We start from the raw sequence: 22,102 nt of genomic DNA, 5'->3' as shown, positions 1-22,102 counted from the left end.
CTAGTCGCATGCTTTTATTCGAACTTTTTGGCAGCCTCCGTTGATTAACTGCATAAATCGATTTGTTTGTGCAGCTCCTTGCTAGTAGCAAACTAAATAGCCTTTATCAGCGCTAACAAATAAGACAAAAGAATTTAAATTTGTGAAAATCTTCTCCTTCCTTCTTTTCAAATCTGCAACATTCTTTGAAAATATTGTTGGAATGTTGTTATTGAAAAACTGAACATGCAAGTTTGCTAGCACTGGCCACTGATTGAAGGCGATGGAAAGACAGAATATTCGTTTTGGTTATGCTAGTATTGGTAGCCGAACGGAAAGGAAAGGCACAGGAATGGCACGAAAACGAGCGAGAGAGCGATAGTAGTACTTTCTCGTGTGTTCATATATGAATATTGGTCGTTCGGTTTTTCTCATCATTCGTATTCGTTCAAGCACTAGCAAGCAGCCAGTCCACCGAAGGAAAGAAGTTGGCGATGACGACGGTCGGAAAAAGTGCCCCAGCTACTGGTGACTCATCGCAACCCGATCAGGAACTGTCGCCCTGCAAGAATTTCGCCCCAACTAAAGGGCAACAGAGAAACTAATCTGTGTTCTAATAAGAGTTAAAGTGGCTCACCGTGTCCGCGGGGAGTGCGTCTGAATTATGCTCCCGCAATAAAACAATAAACGGTTCTTTACAGGACCAATTAATTGTGTTCTAATAAGAGTTAAACTGAAATTTACATTTTATGGTGTATAACAAATAATTTTCAGAAAGCTATATAAGAAATACGATGTGTGGAAAGAAAGAAAGAGAATTTAAATTATCCTCTCTCGCTCGTTTTCGTGCACTGCTTTTCCATTCCTTTCTGCTGCTACTACCATCATAACTAAAACGAATGTGCGTGTTCCCCCACCATCTCATGGCCAGTGTTGCCACAATTGCATGTCGCTATAACAATTTGAATTATTTTATTGTTCCTCTCTAGTATTGATAAAATATAGAACGTGCAAAGTACACTAGTCGCATGCTTTTATTCGAACTTTTTGGCAACCTCCGTTGATTAACTGCATAAATCGATTTGTTTGTGCAGCTCCATGCTAGTAGAAAACTAAATAGCCTTTATCAGCGCTAACAAATAAGACAAAAGAATTTAAATTTGCGAAAATCTTCTCCTTCCTTCTTTTCAAATCTGCAACATTCTTTGAAAATATTGTTGGAATGTTGTTATTGAAAAACTGAACATGCAAGTTTGCTAGCACTGGCCACTAGATTGAAGGCGATGGAAAGACAGAATATTCGTTTTGGTTATGCTAGTATTGGAACGGAAAGGAAAGGCACAGGAATGGCACGAAAACGAGCGGGAGAGCGATAGTAGTGCTTTCTCGTGTTTTCATATATGAATATTGGTCGGTTGGTTTTTCTCATCATTCGTATTCGTTCAAGCACTAGCAAGCAGCCAGTCCACCGGAGGAAAGCAGTTGGCGATGATTACGGTCCGCAAAAGTGCCCCAGCTACTGGTGGCCCATCGCAACCAACTACCGATCAGGAACTATCGCCATGCTAGTATTTCGCCCCAACTAAAGGGCAACGGAGCAACTAATCCGCTGGCTAACATTCCAGCGTCTGGTTCGTAAGGTTGTGTATTACTTCAAAGTCGAGCTACGCTTACAAAACTCAGCCGTAATGAAGCCAGTGATGCCTACTTGGTCGGTTTGTGGGAGTGGGCGTAAATTACAATAAAAGCAACGGTTCTTTTCAGGACCAATCAATTGTGTTCTAGCGAGAGTTAAACTGAAACTTTCATTTTAAGGTGTGTAGCAAATTTTCAACAAGCAACATAATACGTTGTGTGGAAAGAAGTAGCTTGCACATGGAAAAAAAAATTAAATTATCCTCTCGCTCGTTTCGTGCACTGCTTTTCCATTCCTTTCTAATGTTATTATCAGTATTACCAAAACGAATGTGTTGTTGCATGTGTTTAAGAGAAACGTTGAAGTCGCATGCTTCTATTCAAGCTTTTTGGCAGCCCCCGTGAACTAACTGCATATGATTTTTTTGTGCAGCTCCGTGCTAGTAGCAAACAAAATGGCTCTACTAGTGTCTGATTCGTGAGATTGTGCAGGATTTCAAAGTCGAGCTAAGTTTATAAAGTTCAGCCGTAATGGTACCCGAAGAAGCCAGTCTTGTCGTTTTGTTCGAGGCTACAAAACAGTTCGCCAGGCACGTAACTATCATGCCAAAAATATCCAACGATCCAGCGCATCACCATCAACACCAACGCCGATACCAAAGGTTCTTTTCAGAACCACCATTATTACCATAGAGAATTATTTGAAAATTTCCCATTCAAACGTGATTCTGTTGAATATTATTAGATTTAAATTAACGTCTCGAATTGAAATCACGACGCTCTGGTTATGTGACAGACATTACCCACCCATCTTTTTTTATTGTGACCACGACTAACGGTTTAATATAGACACCCCATTTCAATATTTCTGAAGGAACAGAAGGTCGAGTTTGGAAAGTTTGTAACTTTCATTGTACTTAACCAAATTACACAATGTTCGCACTAATGATTCAGAAATATGATCAGGAATCTTCTGTTAGATTTGTAAGTATGTATAATTTACATGAATAAAGAAAAATTGATTTTCAGGAATCAATTATTATCTGTTCTTCCATTGGCCAGTACTACGCGACTTCCTCATGCTAACAATTAATTTCATCGTTAGCCATCTCCCTCACCAAGGCCAACAACGCCAACAAAACTGGTACCTTTTCAGGACCACCATCATTTTTGTAAAGAATAATTTGAAATATTCCTCGCCCAAATCACCTTTTGTCCGAAAATTCCAATGAGTATCAACATATTTGAAGAACGTGTTCCTTATGTATTCTACATCTCTCCGGTTATGTCGCAGACATTACCCACCCATCTTTTTTTTTTCTACGACAACGAATGTCGATGTCCAAAAATTATAGAGGTTCAGAACTGTCGATTCGAGATTGCAGTAAATCGGAAAAGAAAACTGCTTTCGAAACATCCCGGCGTACCGACAGGAGATCGAGTCCTTGCAGGTGTAACTCAGTAGGTTCAATGGGTCCCTCCATGAAAGTCGACGAAGGGCGAAACGAAAAAAAAATTGCGTTGAATATCATGTTGGTTATAAGGTTCCCAGACTACATTGCGGAATTTGAGTTTAGAACGGACCAAAGCACAATAGAGTGCTTTAAAGCAATATATATTGGAAAAGTTCTTAGTGACTCTAAAAATGAATCCTGCTAGGCCTTAAAAATAGTGTACTCAATGTGGTGCTTGAAGTTTAGCTCGGAATCTAAGTAGACTCCCGAATCTTTATCAGACGATTCCCGTTTGAGAACGATTTGTGAAATATTGTAGTCGAAATTAACTTTCGAGTGTTTGCGACTTAAAGATATAACCGAACACGTCCAACTGGGACTGCAAGAATTTTGCGTCTTTGGAATTCCTGATAGGGTGAAATAGTTTGAGGTCGTTAGCAAATGAAAGTTCCAGCAAATGGTTTAGGTCGTTTAAATAGAGCAAAAATATGTATGGTCCGTGATGACTACCTTGATGACTAGAACCCTGTACTATAAATTGACACTTGTTCAAAATTTGATGGTTCCAATTAGAAGACAAAATCACATTACTTCAACCAATAAACTTAACCTATGCTTTTGAGCTTGAGCTTGTGCGACCACCACCCCTGGCTGCTACTCCGTTATCGATATGAACTAGCTGAAGTTGCACAGGGAATCAGTAGATAATTATGCTTGGGAGTAGCGAAACATTTTTCAATGTGCAACTCCTGGTAATTTTAAAGTGTTTTTTTTTATCAATACCGGCGCCGGCCAGGCCCGAACGCAGATCGCGGAAGGAAAGGGAAGGAATTGTTAGTCCGATACTTGCTTTTGCTGGAGGCCGTATTTACTACAGCGCACTCCACAAGTATCACGGGAGGAGGATATTTGTTAGTAAGTATAGAAGTTGGATTCTACTTCTTCTTTACCGACGCCAGAGAGGTGACTCCACCTATCTGGACCAGATATCGATCCATCAACTCATGGACCGGGGACCAACGGCTTTACTTCCCTTCCGAAGGAAGACGTGACCACAGATTTTTTCACCTCAGAAAAATCTCAACGACCACGGCTGGAATTGAACCCAGGACAACTGGAATGAGTGGCGGTCACGCTTACCACTCAACCACCGGCGCCGTCAATAAACTTAACCTATGCTTTTGAATCATTACTCTGAAAATAACAAATCAAAAGTACTGTGGGGAAGTGATCAACTAAAATGGCGAATAAAATGTTTCATGCTTGAACGAACTTAATCTGATTGATTTCAAGTAGGGCAAAGTGTTAGTATTCGGTAGGTGGGATTGAGACTGCTGTAACTTGGTATGTGGTAATTGAGAGAAAAACAAAATATTCTATCACATACCTATTTTATTGGCTAGCAGTGCATTAGTATTCGTTTTTTGGTTGTAATATTAAACAAAACAGTCGTACTCGCAAAACGTAAACATCTACATCATGAGTTAACCAGGACCAGGATGGAACCGTTAAAAGCGCCGACCAAACATGTCGATTCGGGATATTGCAAAAAGTTTTTGACCAACAACTATATATAACCATTGGACTGGTTCAATTTTTGACTTTTAGCTCCACCAGGCTCTACTGATTCCTTTTAGGGCCCTAAGCAATTGTGCAAATTTTGATACCGATTGGTTGTGTCTACGGACCCTCCAAAAATTTCAAAGTTTATATGGAAATTTGTATGGAAAATCGGTTAAAATATAAAATAAACTCTTAAAAAATCACCTCATCAATCAATTCATGAGAATACCATATATTTCTAAAGGAATTCATCTACTGAACACATTCGTGGAACATTGCAAGTTTGTGAAAATTCGCTGAGAATTTATTATCAATCATAGCAACCCTGTTTGAAGAGCTCCATCTCATGAATTGATGGATGAGGTGATTTTTTAAGAACTTATTTTCAATTTTAGCCGATTTTCCATACTAATTTCCATATACACTTTGAAATTTTTGGAGGGTCCGTAGACACAACCGATCGGTACCAAAATTTGCACAATTACTAAAGGCCATAAAAGGAATCAGTAGAGCTTGGTGGAGCTAAAAGTCAAAAATTGAACCAGTCTAATAACCGTAAATGTTTCTAAACCGCATGGGCATGACGATGCGTGTTACACTTTTAATGCAATATCAATGAATCAAGTACAAGAGAAAAATAATTAATATTATGATTTGATCTGCACACCAAAAAATAATGAAAATTAAACGACATGTAAATCAATACGAATGTAAACATACAAAGCTTGAATCAAAAATTTGATTGAAAATTAAGTTGAATTCGAAGCACTCAATGAGAGCATTAGAAAGCATGCGATTTTGCACTTTCGTTCGTGTAATATTACATGTCATTTATTTTACAGCAATATGGGATTAAAAATACATTCAAGAGCATTGGTTTGCCGTTTAATGAAACTGTAATTTCCAATCAACGTGTAAAATTACAATAAATATCGCTGAAAAAAGCACGACAAGTTGTGTGTATTTGTGCTGGAACTTAATTTTACATTTATATTCATGCTCCAAATATGTGCATGAAAATAAATTTAAAATCACAAAATATTTTTTTCTGTGTGTGATAAATCTACGATTTTCCATATGAATCTGCAAGCATTACCGTTCAGAATCTGTACCAAAAAAGTAAAAAATATTAACTTCCCAGATATATACAAAAAATAACTCAACACGGCTTTTAATTCATTCGAACGAAAGCTGACATTACCAATGCACTGCTGTGTGGCTGATGCCGATTGTTGACTCGGGCTGGGCCAGTTCATGTAATAAACTGCCGGAGAAAGCTGCCCTGAGGGCATTTCGAATAAGGTAAAGCAAAGAGATGGTTAGCATGGCATGCTTACTGGCGGCAAATTCCCTTCTTTATGATGTGAGTACCAGTCTGACGTGACTACTTCTTCCACTGCACTAACGCAAAGGCTTTTCAAATACAGGCGTACAGGCTGAAGTAGCATGTGACCCAAAGACAAGGTCGATGAAAATTTCAACGGGGGTTCTAGCGACGAAAAGCCAATGTACGATGGATATCGTTCAATGACGCTCCGGCAACCGGATGACCTTAAATAAAAAAGACATGCCCCATTACAAGAAAATTTGAGCTGTAATAGTGAAAAAATGATTATTGTAATGTATTAAATTAAGAAGATATTCTATTGTTCACGCCTAACCCATTCCAAACCTAAACTTTCTACAGCAAAACTCACGCTGGAAAGTAATAAATTGCGACTTTCGATTTCTGTGCATGCCCTGTCGGCTATACGGCGGTGGCTGAAACAATTTGAAGAGTCGTGAATTTGCCATTGAACTCTGTGATGCAGACACACACCAGGTGAAAATGAAAACAAAAATAAAATGTACACCAAATTAAGACCAAAGATAGTAGCGATTAGCGCGACCCTCGTCAGATCTCGGTGTGGCTGCACATTTTACGAATGAGCACGGATTTTGTCACAATTAAACTCAACCTTGGCGGTTTATGGTCGGAGATGCGATGAAACACGTGATTATTTATGCGCTGGATGGCGATGCGTTGCCAGCTGGGTTAGAGTCGGTGGATAAACGAGGGGACAATTCCAGTCTACTACTTCAAGCAAAGGTTAGAAATAATTTCGGAAAGGTCGGCGGCGGCGGAAGTGGCTTTGAAATGATTTCGGTGAGAACAATAAACTTGTTGCGAATGATGTATCGTCGCTCATTACAGGTATGTTCGGATGGGTCTACATCTGGGCTTGAAGCACTCACTTCTTTTCAATGCAAGAAGAAATATGCACGACAGTTTCATCGCCATTTTTTCACTACCTTCTTCGCAAAGATCAATTTAGCGAAATGTAAAATAGCTGAGTTCGTGACAGTCACTATCAGATTACGCATTCATCACAATGCTAGTAAACAATCTGGAAGCTGCATTCTTCACTCCGTACCCTATTGATGCAGACTAACTCATTACCAAATCTTTTTTTTTATATACCCTCCACTATCCCCCCATACCAAAGAGCTCACACAGAGAGCCCCCTGGTAATGGACACAACAAGTAAACAAAAAGAATCGCGGAGATGAAAACAACGAACAAGAAAAATAATATGAACTTAGTTCCTTTGAAGGGATTCACAAAATTAAGCTTAATTTAAATCAAAAATTTAATTTTTAACTTAATGATAATGTGGTTTAAAACAAAAATGAAATTAAAGTAAATTTAAACTTATGAAGTAGGGAAAAACTAGCAGAAGCCAGAAAACCTACAGGTTTGAATGGTTGATATGCTTAAAATATATATTCGTTTACGTTCCCCAGTATATGCTGCTTAGGCTTGCTTATGAAAAGAATATTGTTTGTTATAGCTTTTAATTCTATGGGAAGTACGGTAAATTTTGATGGTCCGTGATATGTGATGCGCGCAAGACCAAGGTTCGTATATGCACTGCTTCTCAATAGTTCGTTTGCGCTTCTAGTGTTCTGAATGTTTAACCGAGCCGCGAATACAAGATTGCGATGGAATTTCTGGTTGTGTAACGTATTGTGTACACATATGATTGAATGAGAGTCGCGTATACCTATAATGGGGATAATTCTGTGGCTTTTACATTGATGCATCTATTCTGCAATGTTTGGATTCTTTTCAATTTCGATTTAGCAGCATGACCCCAGACTATAATCATTGCATTATTGACTGAATGCATGCATAGTAGAATCGCAGCAATGAGTCATTAGGCACAAAAGAACGCACCCTTCTCATTAGGCCGCATAATGATGAGACTTTGGTAGCTACATGCTGTATATGACTGTCCCATGAAAGGCATGGGTCTAAATAAAGTCCTAAGATCCTTTGTTTTGTCTATGTGCGAGAAACCCAGAAATTCGGAACCACTACTGTTTTACTTCAGAGCACTTCAAATGATAGGAAGTTACGAAACCGGATTCAGCACGCTGAGTATTATTATATTATAGTCATGTAATAACTGTATTTGAAACGTCCAGTCAACGTTTTATTTGAAGGCCATTTTGCTAATTTCGCCAATAGCTGGCATATCCAGAGGCAGTTAATCTTCCCAATAAACAATGAAAGCTGAACAAGCTTTTGATCAGAAAGAATAAGCTGAACAATAGCTGTTTAAGCCATTATCCAGCTAAATTGTTTGTTGGGTTGTCCATGAGCTTTGTTCAATTAATCGATAATGATAAGATCGGAGGTAGGAGTCACGAACTCATTCGTAGCACCCGATAGTCATTTCCAATTGTATCAAACAAATGAGGTACACATGCAATGTTGAGCTTAAATTTCGATCACATTTTACGATTCTAGAAAATTCGGCCTTCCACCAAGAAGCTCATCTGAAAATCTCGATTTTTACCATTTTCAATGTGTTGAGGACATACATTTAAATCCGTAAAGATTGGAGAAAACGAGACAAACAACTTCTGTGAAGCCGTTTTTATGTTGCTGAATTGAATCAGCAACGATAGAGCTGTAAGAATGTTCTCCGTACGTACATGCTAGGCCACGGGGACCCAACCAAACAAAAGATAAATACATACAAGTGATGGAATTTGCATTCCAGATCTGGTTTTTCCTTCTACCTCCACCTACATTACCGATCAGTCTTAGCCATCAGCAACGCTCACATGTTGTACCACTAAAGCTTAGCCAGACACACATGTTCCCAATTTTGTTTTATTTATGCATTCCCACATCTTCTATAGATACACAAACGTATCAGAGCCCGATCGGCATGTATGTATAAAGCAGCCCACACCATCGACGAACGAGAGCTCAAGAGTGGTAATGGTAACGGATTTCCAGGAAAGGCCAGACCGAGGAGGTAGTGCATTCGTGGCTCACCATGCAAAAGGTAATCACTGAAACCAGGATGACAAATTCTTTTCGAAAATATTGCACTCGGGTTTGTGTCCTGGTTTATTTCAAAATGACAGTCCTACTTGAGTGTACCTAGTGTAAGTACATAAAAATGTTCATACATGCGAGTAGCCGTATGCAGTTTTGTTTGATTCTAGCCTGCATATTTGAAAGGAATGCTTACAAGCCGTTGATACATTGTTGAGCGCCGAGCTGGCTTTACGTACAACATTGTCTAGACGTACTTGAACCACTCGAGCACGTTTGGTTGTTAGTGAATGGGGAATGACACTGGAATCAATACTGCGACATCGTTTCCAGATACCTGAGAATCATGTGTTGCGGGTTCCTATGTACTGCCAGCAAACTTATCTCGTATCAGAATTTTATTAAGAACGGAATTTTATGAATCTGTATCTCAAACAAATCAATGATTTTTAATAAAAGAGATTATATAACCTCTAAGCTCTAGTGTGAGCTGAACTCTTCACGCAGCTACTGTTCAAATCAGTTTGACTCGTTACAGCATATCGTCATCCCCACTTTGATATGTACCCGTGGCAATGAATGTCAAACTAATAGACCTATCATACGTAAGAGCGAGATCTAATGTTCCGGTCAGTGCTACCAGCGGCATGCGACATCTACAGATTATAATATCTTTTATTTGAACGTATCTAATAATAGAATATGATACCGCAGTTGTTGCTAATTGTTGCGTCATGGTGTTTGCGGGGTTTATTTACGACCTGAACGTGTGCTGAGGATGTCATCGCGAACGTGAGAATCTGCTATACGTACAAATTTGTAATTTAATACGCTCGTGGGTTGTGTATCTATTTAATTAGTCCATCGCTTAATCGAGGATCAACGTAAAAATAAATAGCTCACTGCAAATTAACAAAAATTCTTGCTATCACAATCGTTCGAAAATTGACAAGGTAATTAAACGGAAGATGTGATTCTTTTAATTAAGCCATTATTGCATATGCTGTTTTCGGTCTTTAACGAAGTTGTTTATATTTTTGTAAAAAAACAAAAACAAGCGAGTACCGATACACAACTATGCGCTAGTAGGCCTCATGCAAAACTGACTCAGATATCACTTCGCTAAAAGTTTAATAACTTCTTTTAACAAAGCCGGATTGACTAGCAGTCTTCGACAAAGTTGAAGACAATTAAATATTATTTTCACTTATGACGATAAGACGATGCATACAATGTCACATAGTGGTGAAAATGCGAGCTAGTGGGTTTTCTCCATGTAAATTGTCGAAAAATCCCATATAAAACTTCAGGCACGTTGGTCCGGTAGCTAGACTTGTCCGATTTGCTTCAAATTTGATGCAAATACTCCTAGTAGTACTAGGAATTGGCTTCGTTATTTCGTCTACTGTACATGTCTCGAGAACGTGTTTCACGGTATGATCTGTAGAGGTATCGAAGACTAATCGTGAGTTACCAAACAACCACAGAAAACGGTGAAAAACGATGAATGTTGGTCAAAATTGTTAGTCACATTTTCGTCCGCAATACTGGAATCGTTATTTTAAATTTTTTTTTTTTGGTTTTGATACATATTGACTAAAATAAACACAATTATTGGACGTAACACTTTACACAAAGCCGCGTGGTGTTCGGCGGGCTAAATTTTTTGCGCTGTTTAAACCAAGAATAGAACCACTGGCAACCTGCTTCCATGTCGAAAGAGGCAACTAACAACATGCTAGGAGTTCCTAGGTCCAGGTATTTATCCATACAGAAGACTTAACCTGGACGGACCTTAAGTTTTTGGATCATAGCCTTTATCCATTCTATATTGAGTAAATCACTGACATGACCTATTCTGATTCGCTATTCCCGATTGAGTACCAACGTTTTAGGTTTCTTCTGGCGGTTGTACAATAGCCGTAAAGGATGAAGTCTAATTCTACACTCTGTAGCAGCATGTATTAATGGTCGTCAAACGGTGAGATAACATTGTTTTCATTAAAAAGATTAAAATGGTAAGGGGACGTCGTGCTCCGTTTGGAGTTTCAATTCAGCTGTAAAAGTTTATAGTAGAGTTCGGATTCCGGACGAAGCATATCATTTCTTTGTTTTTTTCTAATCTATTTAGTTCTCACAAGTCTCCTATCTCATGCCTCCACGCGAGTCTAAGTCTATTGATGACATTTGGTCCTTAGACCGGCGACGACTGGGTGCTATCAGCCTTCTGCCGATAGTAGCAGAATGAGATGGTGCGAACAGATCTAATCTAGAAAGCACTACCGTAAAAATGAATCGCTGACCGGAAATCAGCCGCAACAAGACTTTAATCTGATTAGTATCGATAATCGTGGGTCAATACGCATTGAACATTCGCCGCGCCTTTTTTAACCTAGTTTCAAGTTCCATTTTTGTGAACCAGCCTGTGTATCGGATAAATGATCCTTTGTATTTCTCTTCAATGGTCGTTATTATCGCTCGTATACGTGCATTTTACAAATCATCTCATACGTAAAATAGGAAATACTTTGCTTGATTTATAACGTCTCGCGCTATCATAACTCTTTGTCTTCATAACGTGTTATCTCTCAGTAGTTTTCAACCGAATAAGTACATCGTAGAGAAGAAATAACAAAATGTTGCAATAAATAGCGATCCCATTACGCAGATAAGATTAGTTTTTCTAGGCAGTACTCCAACGGTCGGCCGTGTGGAGTTCATATTGCTTTTGATTAGAAAACATAGGATACTCTCGGTAGCCGGTTGCTCAGGGTTTAAAAGAACCCAAAAACTAAATAACATCTTTTCTTTTTCGAGTAATCATGTACTCGAAGACTAACTAAACAACTACCCAATAAAGTATGCTTTCAGGTCGCATCGCTTGCTTGGAACCTATCCTAGACCTTATACCCTTCCAAACTACTTACCACTTCCTAAGCAAATCGTATTAGATAATCAGCAGTCAAACATGATGAAGTCAGTGTGCAATCCGCCAAAATCATCGTCACAACGCAACGCGACGTAACGCAACTCAGTAGCAGCATGTATTAATATACCGGCTCTTCCATGCCAAGGTATAAACTTTCAAAACTTTAGTTTAAAAACCGTATTTACAAAAAAAACAAGCTTTCATGAAGATGAAGCTGTCGAATTACACAAAAAAAAAATTGTGTGGCAAGCGATCTGTCGATGTGTCAAAATAAGCCAGTTTTTTTAATTAAATCTGGAACCGTCTACCGACTAATCTACATTGACGAATATCTCCAAAAGTGACTTCTTGAGGTCTCATGAAGGTCCGACACTAGCTTTGTACTACCTAAATAGTGGTGAACATTTTGACACTCCAGAAATTCACTGTCAGGAAATGTAGGGCCATTGGAAGCTAAAACATTGTAAAATCGCACTCTTGGTTCTTTCTTCAAAATCATCCAGTGCAGTATTTTCGAGTTTGAACCTGGCATTTAACCCAATTATGGAAAGGTGTCTGATAGGGAGAGTGGAGATGCCAAATTGTCATTAACATTTCGCAGTAAATTTTCACATTCATTTGGGATAACTTTTATACTTTTTGTACGCTTGCTTTGTACTGCAAACATTGGAACTAATCATTGAAGTGTCAATAAGAAGCAATACTCTCGATGGCCGGCTGTTCGAAGTTCAAATTGCTCGTTTTGAATTATATACTCCACGCGGCTTTATCCTGTTATGTAACGCCCCTGGGAATAATTATGATTAAAATGCCTATTCGGCATTCATATTTCTACTGTATGTTACACTCCTGTAAAGTTATATCTACCAAGATATATCCTGATTCATTTTCCTACCTACTAATACCACTTCTATCCTGCGACACTTGTGGATGATGCAGAGAATTCCTCGGTCATAATAGTCACAAGTGTTGAACTAACATTCCTTCCCATCCCAAAATTGACCTGCATGGTTATTGATCATACTATAATCATAGTCTCTTTAGGTTGCATGTTGAGTATGGTGTACTACTTCAAAGTACCATACAATTGGTTCAATATGCAATTTCAACAGGCTTTGATCGATCACTGGAAACTCACGGGCGGTCAACTAAGCTAAAACTAAGCTTGCTTCTTTTTTTCAAATATTCGCCCCCTTCAAACTTATCATTTGTAGTATAAAACTTCCGTCCTAGTAATTGTCAGCTGCGGCTTATGTTTCGTTTTCCAGCACACAGCAACTGTATCTAGTCAACTTCTCCCCGTAGATCTTCCGTGCGCCAGTCCTGGCAACAGGTTGATGCTGTTTATCGCATTTCGAGTTGAGTTTTTAACTTTGTATATATATATATATATATATATATATATATATATATATATATATATATATATATATATATATATATATATATATATATATATATATATATATATATATATATATATATATATATATATATATATATATATATATATATATATATATATATATATATATATATATATATATATATATATATACGTCGTTCTGCCTTTGCCTTGATCTACAGGACGTAACTTTGCGAAATACTGACCATTTTCCTGAATCACGCGTAAATGTTGGGATTTCTAGCGAAATCATTTACAACCTTTCTCTCCATATCCCTCCGTACTATTTCGGTGTCCTATCTTCTCACCTGGTAGTGATCCAATGTCAACCGTTCCTTGAACCTTTTTAGTACTCTTGCGACTGTTGAATTATAGATTTAATTGAGCTACGAATTTTCCACAAAAAAGTTATCACGCATCTACAATTGATCCACCACCACCTTTTCCGCAACAAAATACACTACTTCGAAATTCTCAGAATGTAAACAGTGCACTTCAACGAGAAACTGTTCAAAAATATGGTTATTTTCTGCCCAATGAAAAATAAGTTGCAACCATGGAAGTGTTGGAATAATTTTGTGTTCAACGGAGAAAATATGGGATTTTTCGTTGTTTTCAGCAATTCATCGGAAAGGGAAACGAGCTCAAGAACTAGGATAATTTCTAGTTTCCTTAGAAGTAAACTCTAAACTTGAAACAAAACTCGGGTGAGTCTATCAATTCTTCCTCCGTTAAAGCACCAGTCCAGAGCGTACGTACTACAGTACTATTAAGGAAACCCTCGAATCTTGACAAATCCATCATGAGGAAACTTACGGTTTATGTATTCGAGCTAAATCACAAAACTGAGAAATAGCACTCATATCACGGTGCACGTGTGGTTTAATGCTACATATACACAATCGATTTCCCAACCGCAGCGTTTCATATCCACTTAAATGCCAACAGGGTGCATAATTTTGGGCACCTATTCGTGGCTTGGCGCGGCGTCTTTATGATTGAAAAAACCAGAGACTTCAATGCGCCACTAGCGAAGAACCTTGATTCATCGTTGTCAATATAAAAACAACCGAACAACCATCAGAGACGGCAGCGAATATCGCCTCCAATACATACACAGAAAAGATCATCACAGATCGCCATCTCAGAGTTTGCCAGCCCGAGGAAAGATCCGCTAGGCTGGTTTTTTGCTTCGGGAACGAAACAAAAAACAATAAACGAAGCACATCGAGCCCAAACGAGACCTGTTTCTGAATGAGCCGCTTGGCTCTCTCTCTACCTTATGAATGCAGCACCAATACCATTGCTGTGCGGGACAGTGGAAATCATCTTCCTCTGAGTGTATCGGTGTACGAAGATGCTATCCCCCAGGTAGTCGAGATTCAGGCCTGTGCACTACGTCGTACAGGTTCGAGTTGTTCACGATAAAAACAGGACAGGTATTATACACGTTGTGTGGATGATCATTGCAAAGCGGAATTACCCTCTAAAGAGTGTTTCAAAATCGATCAATATTGGTTGTTTGTTGGGCCAACGTTGGGCGGCATTCAACAAGCGTGCAGCTATTGACTCGTATTGAACGATTGAGACATTTTTTTTTTGGGTTTCTTAGTGAGTTTGTATCAAATTGGTGCAGGTCTCAGTAGAGGTAAAAAGCATTGGAACAAAGGGGTTCAACAAAGAACTTTAATATAGGCGTTATAATGATCTAACTCGATTGGAAGGAAATTATAAAATTATAGCAAAATGTACTATTATGGCGAAGAATGTCGTTAAAAAATGCGAACGGTAAGCCGGTAGTTAAAACAGCATAAAATTAAAGTTGTAATTGGACATCTTGAACGGATAATGGTTGGAGGCGTATTTTTTCTTCGTTCGAGCGTCTTCGTAACAGAGCAAAAACGAAAGTACAATGCACGAATGCACTCGTCGTTTTCTTCAACGTATTAAATATGTGCATTGGGGTTGTGCATAGCATACGTTCAAAAACTTTTCTAACCCACAAAAGTGGCGAATTATAAAGGTTAAAAAATCTATACCAAATTAAAACAAAAATTGTGTATTGTTCGTATATTGATATACTTAAATGATTGTTTACGATTTGATTGATAGTTTCTGTCATGAATTATTAAGGTTATTATTTAAGTGTTGTAATAAATTTGATGCATAATGATTTTTCTTAACTTGTTCACGTGCCACGTTGGTGACCCAAAAAACCCAATTCCTAATATCTTCTTATTTTGACAATAGTTGTTGAAGTCATCCGCGCGGTAAGAGAAACTTGTCTTCCGTTAGTCCAATGCGTTAGAAATTCGTTAAATGAGCGCCCGCTATTCGTAACGGGGGCGTGACTGTCAAGCTGGCGTAAACAAGTAGTGTCAAAATAAAGGTTATTAAACGTATTGCAATCAAGACAATGTAGGCCGCCATTATAACACTTAAGAAGCTGGATACAGCGTTAGTTGGGGGCTCGTTAGTTAAGGTGTTCGTTAGTTGGGTGTGCGCTAATTGGGTCGTACCCCAACTAAAAAGCAACTGGATATCAAAATCATGAATAACAAAATGGCAATATGGTGTCAAAAACGAGATTGTTAAGAGCAGTTTGCTGTACTCTTGAATTAAGAATAATTGATTATTTGGTATAAAATAATTTGGTTTAAAATATGTGTATTAAAAACTCGTAGATGGAAGGATATTTTCATATGTTTAGTGTTCAAAAACGGATAACTTCTAGAACGAATCCTTCCGCTGGTTTAACAAGTCATTTTGGCGACTTCGTTTATGTAAGATCGCAAATTATGCTCTATTGACAGAAATGTAAAGTATACTAAAGCTTATTTCCAAAGTTTTCTGTTATTAAAAAAATGGGGCACTTTTACATTCTGTGGAACTCTTTAGAGTTAAGGTAATTATTAAAAAAACATATAATAGTAAACTCAGAATCAAGTTTATTATGTAATTTTCCTTCTCCATATATTATTTCTTACAATCAGTTTTATTTAGAAACTCCCCTCGCAGTAGTCGTCTTTTCAAAAATCAGATAGGCTTCTACTGTCGAAAAAACATCTTTTCAAAGGATTTTGTTTCTTAGCCATAATTTTTATTGGTCTATAATAAGCTATAAATAACAAGAACCCGGAAGAAACTGTCGCGTGGGTACTTCTTGCTTTTTCGACAATATTTAACTATGAACTTAACTTTTGCTTTGAATCCACTGATTCTTTCCTATATTAAACTTTAGTCAACAGGTAAGGTAAGCCTTAATCATGCTCTAAAAGTAATTTATTCGTTTAACTGTCTTAATTGAATTTTGTGGTGGAACGTTTCCCTCGATTCTGAATCACTCAGCATGACTTTTCGAAAAAATAAGCCACTGCACAGAGGAGTGAAGATTTTTCGCAACTAATCTCACCGTTATGAAGATGCCATCTAGCGGTGAACACTAAAGCACTAAAGAAAATCAATGTGATAGAAATAGAACCACATTCGTAATCTGATCAGAATTTCATTATTTCCCAAATGTTTAGTACAGTTCAAGTACACTCAACTTAGGAGAAACAATGTAAAGATCTCTTGCCGGCGACTTGCCATTGTGCCGCGAGATCTTTTAACTCGGTGGAGAAACTAACTGCTAACTGCGTATCGGTGGTCGTTCATGTGTCTCTTGCTATTGAACACATCTGTGTCATTATCGTTCGTAATCAGATGTTCTTCCTTGCTTTTTGCCACTACAGGTTACGGCTGTAAACCTTTAGCCTTTCTTAGTAGCTTTCTCACTGAGGGTACTGGTTGTTGATTTTGAGGTGCTTGACGCAGCTTTTTCAGTTGTCATTATTTCCTAAAAATTTGACAATAGTATGTGGTTTATTAAGAGGCTGTTAATTGGAATTTATTTCCGTGGACGAGTTTTACCCGGTTAGTTTGAGTAGGGTTGAGCCGACTGTTCACAGAACTGGCAAATTATAATTTATCCTTGATATATGCGAAGAATTCTCTATGTAATGGCACTATCGCGATGTGCTGTGTACTGTAGAGTCAAATAGGAGGCAATTGGTAGATTCAGCAACATTCTCGTCACAAAAGCACCATTTGACATACTACATACGACATGCATCTTTTAATGATCACTTTGCAAGTAATGTATGCCCGATCATCGTAGCTGAATATCGATTGATTAATCGTCCATACATATTGTAATTCTGATTTTAGCGGTATCATACCCAATCACGCTTTATAAGTTGATATACAAAATTAATCATTCGTCTGGGATATGTTTATCCCGCTTTCCATTTATCAACAGTTCTCTGGATAAACATGAGGCAATTTCGTTAACTCTGCTGAAAAATAAGCAAATGAGCTTAACACTCTAACTCTATTGTGCTCCCTGCCTGTAGGGGCTTATAATGGACACGACAAAACTGGCTATTATTCTTTATTTCATGTTTTGTTGCTGATAGAGGGAATATTGTACACTTTTGTTTATTTTCACGAATCCTATTTGAAGAGTTTTTATCAGTTATACTGGATGGACATAGTAGTCCCAACAACTCCGTGATGACATTTCGAGTTGCGTGACACTCAAACTCGCAGCTAATCGATTTCATGGATTCGAGGATGTCGCACGAGTCGTTCAGAATTGCTGGAGACCTCCGTACACTTCGTTCCCATCCCTGATTATAGAGGAGACGGCACTAATACCCAAGTAAGCTTCAATTCCCATCCATCCCGTTAACTTGACCTCTGTTCGTCCACTACCAGAGCGTTCGTAGGATGAGAACAATAACTCAGACGTCCTGCGACTACGACATGCGCTCAAAACTCTTCTACCAGTCTGCAGTCATCTACGTCGCGGAGGTGGTGTTCTTATCGCAAAAATGAAAATCTAACTGAAACTGTGCCTGAATGTTAATGACGAATTCAACTTCGGAAATGTATAGAAAGAAGCGGCTGTAGGTTTTATCCGAAAGGCTGGAAACACTCACAATATTTAAAACTAGAGAAGATGTCGCTACTGAACTGTATGGCCTAAAAAAGTTTGATTATAATGCGATATTTTTTCCAACATTATTGACGAATACGGGTTTGTATAAAATTCACCACTTCGAACTCGATGATGTCCACAAGTTTTCTAGTTCAAACCATCGAGAAACGTCGACAAATTGATGCAATATATTTCGATGAGGTACCCAACAGTATAGCTATTATGAAACTACAGTTGGTTTCATCCGTGACTTTGGAGTGTTCTTTAGCAGATAATTTCGCTTCACCGATCACACAACTACTTTTTACTGATTTTGTTCAAATTTTTACACAGCGCTCTGCTCCAAAGCATTTTAGAGTGTGTTGTACAAGTATTCAAAGTATCCGGATGGAGTGCGTTCAAAGAAGCTTTGTACGATTGCCTCTGAGAAGAATGTTATGAAATAGCCCTACCTGTCCACCTCCGTATAATACCCAAGACAGGAAATGTTTGAACCGAACCTATGTTCGCATACGTTCAAAGCGCGAAGCTTTGAGTTGCTGGTTCGCAAACACAAGGGTCGCATCACAATGGTATACATTGTGATTGCGGACATTTGGGCGATACTTTAAAATGCTTTTCGGTGACGACGAGAATTTCCCGAACGCTTATTTCTTTGTTTTCTACCGCTGGAGTCAGGATGCGTTGGCATTTTTATCGAATGCGAATCACCTGAGTCAGCGCAATGCCCGGATAAGCGTAAAGTGACTTAACGTTTTATACTGTCGGAACCGACAAAATGTTAAGCTTCCAAATTAAACATTTTGCGACGTTGAAACTCTTGAATAAGCATTTTCCAGCTAGTGACGCTGTGCAACAGAATCGGACCAATTTGCAATCTTTCCATTCAATTGAGGTCCAGTCCAAATTTTTGAAATGCCTAAATTGTATATGAAGTCAAATTACCCAGCCCTGATTCAGTACCGGTAACTTATACCATATTCTGAAGCTTAGATCTTCGCCACGACAAAATAAATAACTTAATTACACTTTCGTGTGTCATCTCTATTTAAACGTGCACAGAGCACGCCTCAAACCCTAGCGATGCTACCTAATAATAACGTTAATTTGGACCTAGACACGGCCAGGCTGGTCGATTTAGAGAAATTACGCTGCCCGGATGAGTGGCTTTTGATAGATTTCACATGATTTTCTCTTTGCCTCCAGCGCAGCTGATCTAGGCTGACCAGCACTGGCTGCCCGTCTGACTCGGCCCACACGTAGGTACGACCACACGCGGGCGCTCTCGCGGCATACTACTTTGTGCTCTGTGCTGCGTGGAAGGCAAGATCCGAGTGTCCCTTCAGGTGAGAAACGGAGAGAAGTTGCTGAAACGTACCTGTATGTTATTCCGCTTCACTTCGTAGCTCAGCCAATTATCTGTGGAGAAGGCGATTGCCAGCAGGGCAACGGCAATGATGGCGGATATCGTCGCGAGAGACAGCGTTACTGCACTGCAGGGCATCTTGACTCAGGGGTTGCTTACTTCGGGTTTTCTAGGGTACTTTCTCTACAACTACACACGCACAGCGCTAGCTTGTCAGCTTGCGTTCGGCGCAGATCTTCCACACTACTGGGAAGCTGCCTTCGTTCACTAGGTTATTCTGAAACGCTCACTGGTGATCATTGATCGCGAATTCTTCAGCAGCTCGTTGAACCGGATTCGAATCTTCACCAAACCAGACAAACAAACGAACACACACACTCACACGTTCAAGTAGTGGTCCTTTTGCACAGGACTCGAAATATTCGCTAACTTTCGGTATGAGTTGCTAACATTCCCTTAATGCAACGCTAAGGCTCAAAGCTATCGAACTCAATGAATTTCAGCTGAATGTTTGATCACACCACTAAGCTGATACAACGGTGACGGAATTCGGAACACACCGTAATCTCGTTTCCACCCACAGTTTCTCGTTAGCACACCCGCTCGAATCACTCTATCGGCAAGATCTTCTTTTTCTCTCTTTCTTACTCTCTTGATCTCTTTCTTGCTAAACTTTTCGACGCACACGCCGTGGGTTTCAGTCCGACATATCCGATGAGTAAGGCTCGACTAAACACACGGCTCGGCATGGGATCAGGCAGAACCCTCTTGGATCGGTGCATTAACGATTACCAATACATTCGACAGAGTAGCGATCACGTCACGCACATTTCAAGACGGTTGCTAATAAGCTGAAAAAATTCACCACCGATCTTCGCTCTACGCGCAAGCAGCACAGCAAAAACTCACCACTCGCTCTGCCGCTGTTACAGGTCCATACACGGCGGATATTGGTGTGTAAGTGCAAATATTTCTTTTTACAGTTGTTTTTCAACTCCATTGAGTTGCAGCTCACTGTTTTGTCCTCTCCTTCGCTGGTTCTCATTAAAAATTCAAACCAAACACTTGCAGCACGTCAACACCGACCAAGTTGGATCGGTCTTCGATGCAAGCAAAACAGGTACCTACCGAGTCAGAAATTGGAAGAAAGGAAAGAAACGTATAAGTTATTCGTGTTTCGATTATGATCCTTAGTTCGTTACGAAGTCAAATAAGATCGTTTGATTTATTTATATGCTTTATGAGTTTTTTCTCATTCCAGAATGCAATTGTTTTCGGAAAGGCATGTGTAGTCATCAAAAAATTAAATTCTCTTTCACTAAGCCAAACTTCGACTTACGCCAAGGAGTGAATCAAATGCATTGATAGATTCCTGACTCTTAAAATCAAGTCCCCATACAAGCGAAGAAAAATACCCCCACAGATGCAAACCAACCATTCCAGTAGCAAGGAGTCCAATAAAAACAAGCCTCCAGAAGAATGTGGCATCCCACGTTAAACCATAGCACCCCGTAGCATCCCCTCGTGCGTACAATTTCTCTCGACCAATAGCACGGTCTCCAGTCGATTCTCCATCCCATGCCAGACATCCCAAACTACCCACAAAACGTAAACGACCGCGCGAGACTAGAGTGGGGGCAGAGATTTTGGCCAAAGTAAAGCTGCGATCGCGAACGGGGTGTGCAAACCCTCCGAGTACCTCAAAACGGCGCCGATGTTGCTCTTCCATTTTCCGCCTTGTCCATCGTTTCGTCAATGTGGCGGCTCTGTCATAACCTGAATCTTAACACTTTCGTGCCTATCGTATGTAGGTAGGTAGCTTAGTGGCTGACTAAGCGAAGCTACCTCAACGTTGACGGAGAAAGGTGTGGATCCCATAGCAGAGCTGAAGCGCGCAATGGGATTATTGGAAAAGCGAAAGATAAATGGTTGTAGCTAGCTCTACATGGTTATGTTGCACAATGCGATCAGAGCTGGATAGGAATAATTTTTTGAACTTTTAGCATACTGCGCTGCTTCCCGGTAGTTTGGTATGCGTGGTGACTTAACGAGAAAATGATTTTCTCACCCTTTCTACAATAAACGACCGTATAGCGAACAGGCGTGACGAAAGAATTCAGGTTACTTAGATGGCAAGTGAAATTCGGTGCCACTTCATTTCGATTTATCCGATTCACCAACCACGGAACTTCAGCACGAAGAGTTAAAGTGAAGAAACAAAAAAGAATGCTTTCGGTTCCGAATGGCGGATCAAACAAACAATCAACAACGGCTAACTGTTCATTTCCAAACAACGTTGACCGCAAAGCCAATGAGGCAGAGGCGTCACTGGCCGCGTTTGCGCAATTGACCGCGAATTTACGGTTCTGGTGGCTACCGAGCAGCCGATATGCTAAAAAATCGACCACCGCAAAGCGATGTGTGCTGTCAGTTGTGTAACAGTTTCAGCCGTCTCGT

General features: G+C 39.3%; 1 protein-coding gene across 1 annotated transcript in view; it reads right to left on the bottom strand.

The window, feature by feature from the left end:
- The window catches only part of LOC131677331 (transmembrane protein 235), a 38,756-nt gene extending 18,366 nt beyond the window's left edge, over nt 1-20,390 (bottom strand). The window contains exon 1 of the mRNA XM_058957077.1: nt 19,658-20,390. Within this exon, the coding sequence (XP_058813060.1) occupies nt 19,658-19,783 (126 nt within the window). The 5' untranslated portion in view covers nt 19,784-20,390. The remainder of the gene's footprint in view (nt 1-19,657) is intronic.
- Between the last annotated feature and the right edge of the window lie 1,712 nt (nt 20,391-22,102).

Source organism: Topomyia yanbarensis, chromosome 1 (assembly GCF_030247195.1).
Source record: "Topomyia yanbarensis strain Yona2022 chromosome 1, ASM3024719v1, whole genome shotgun sequence".
Lineage (NCBI taxonomy): Eukaryota > Metazoa > Arthropoda > Insecta > Diptera > Culicidae > Topomyia > Topomyia yanbarensis.
Note: the sequence above shows the minus strand (reverse complement) of the source record. Positions and strands in the feature narration are given on the sequence as shown.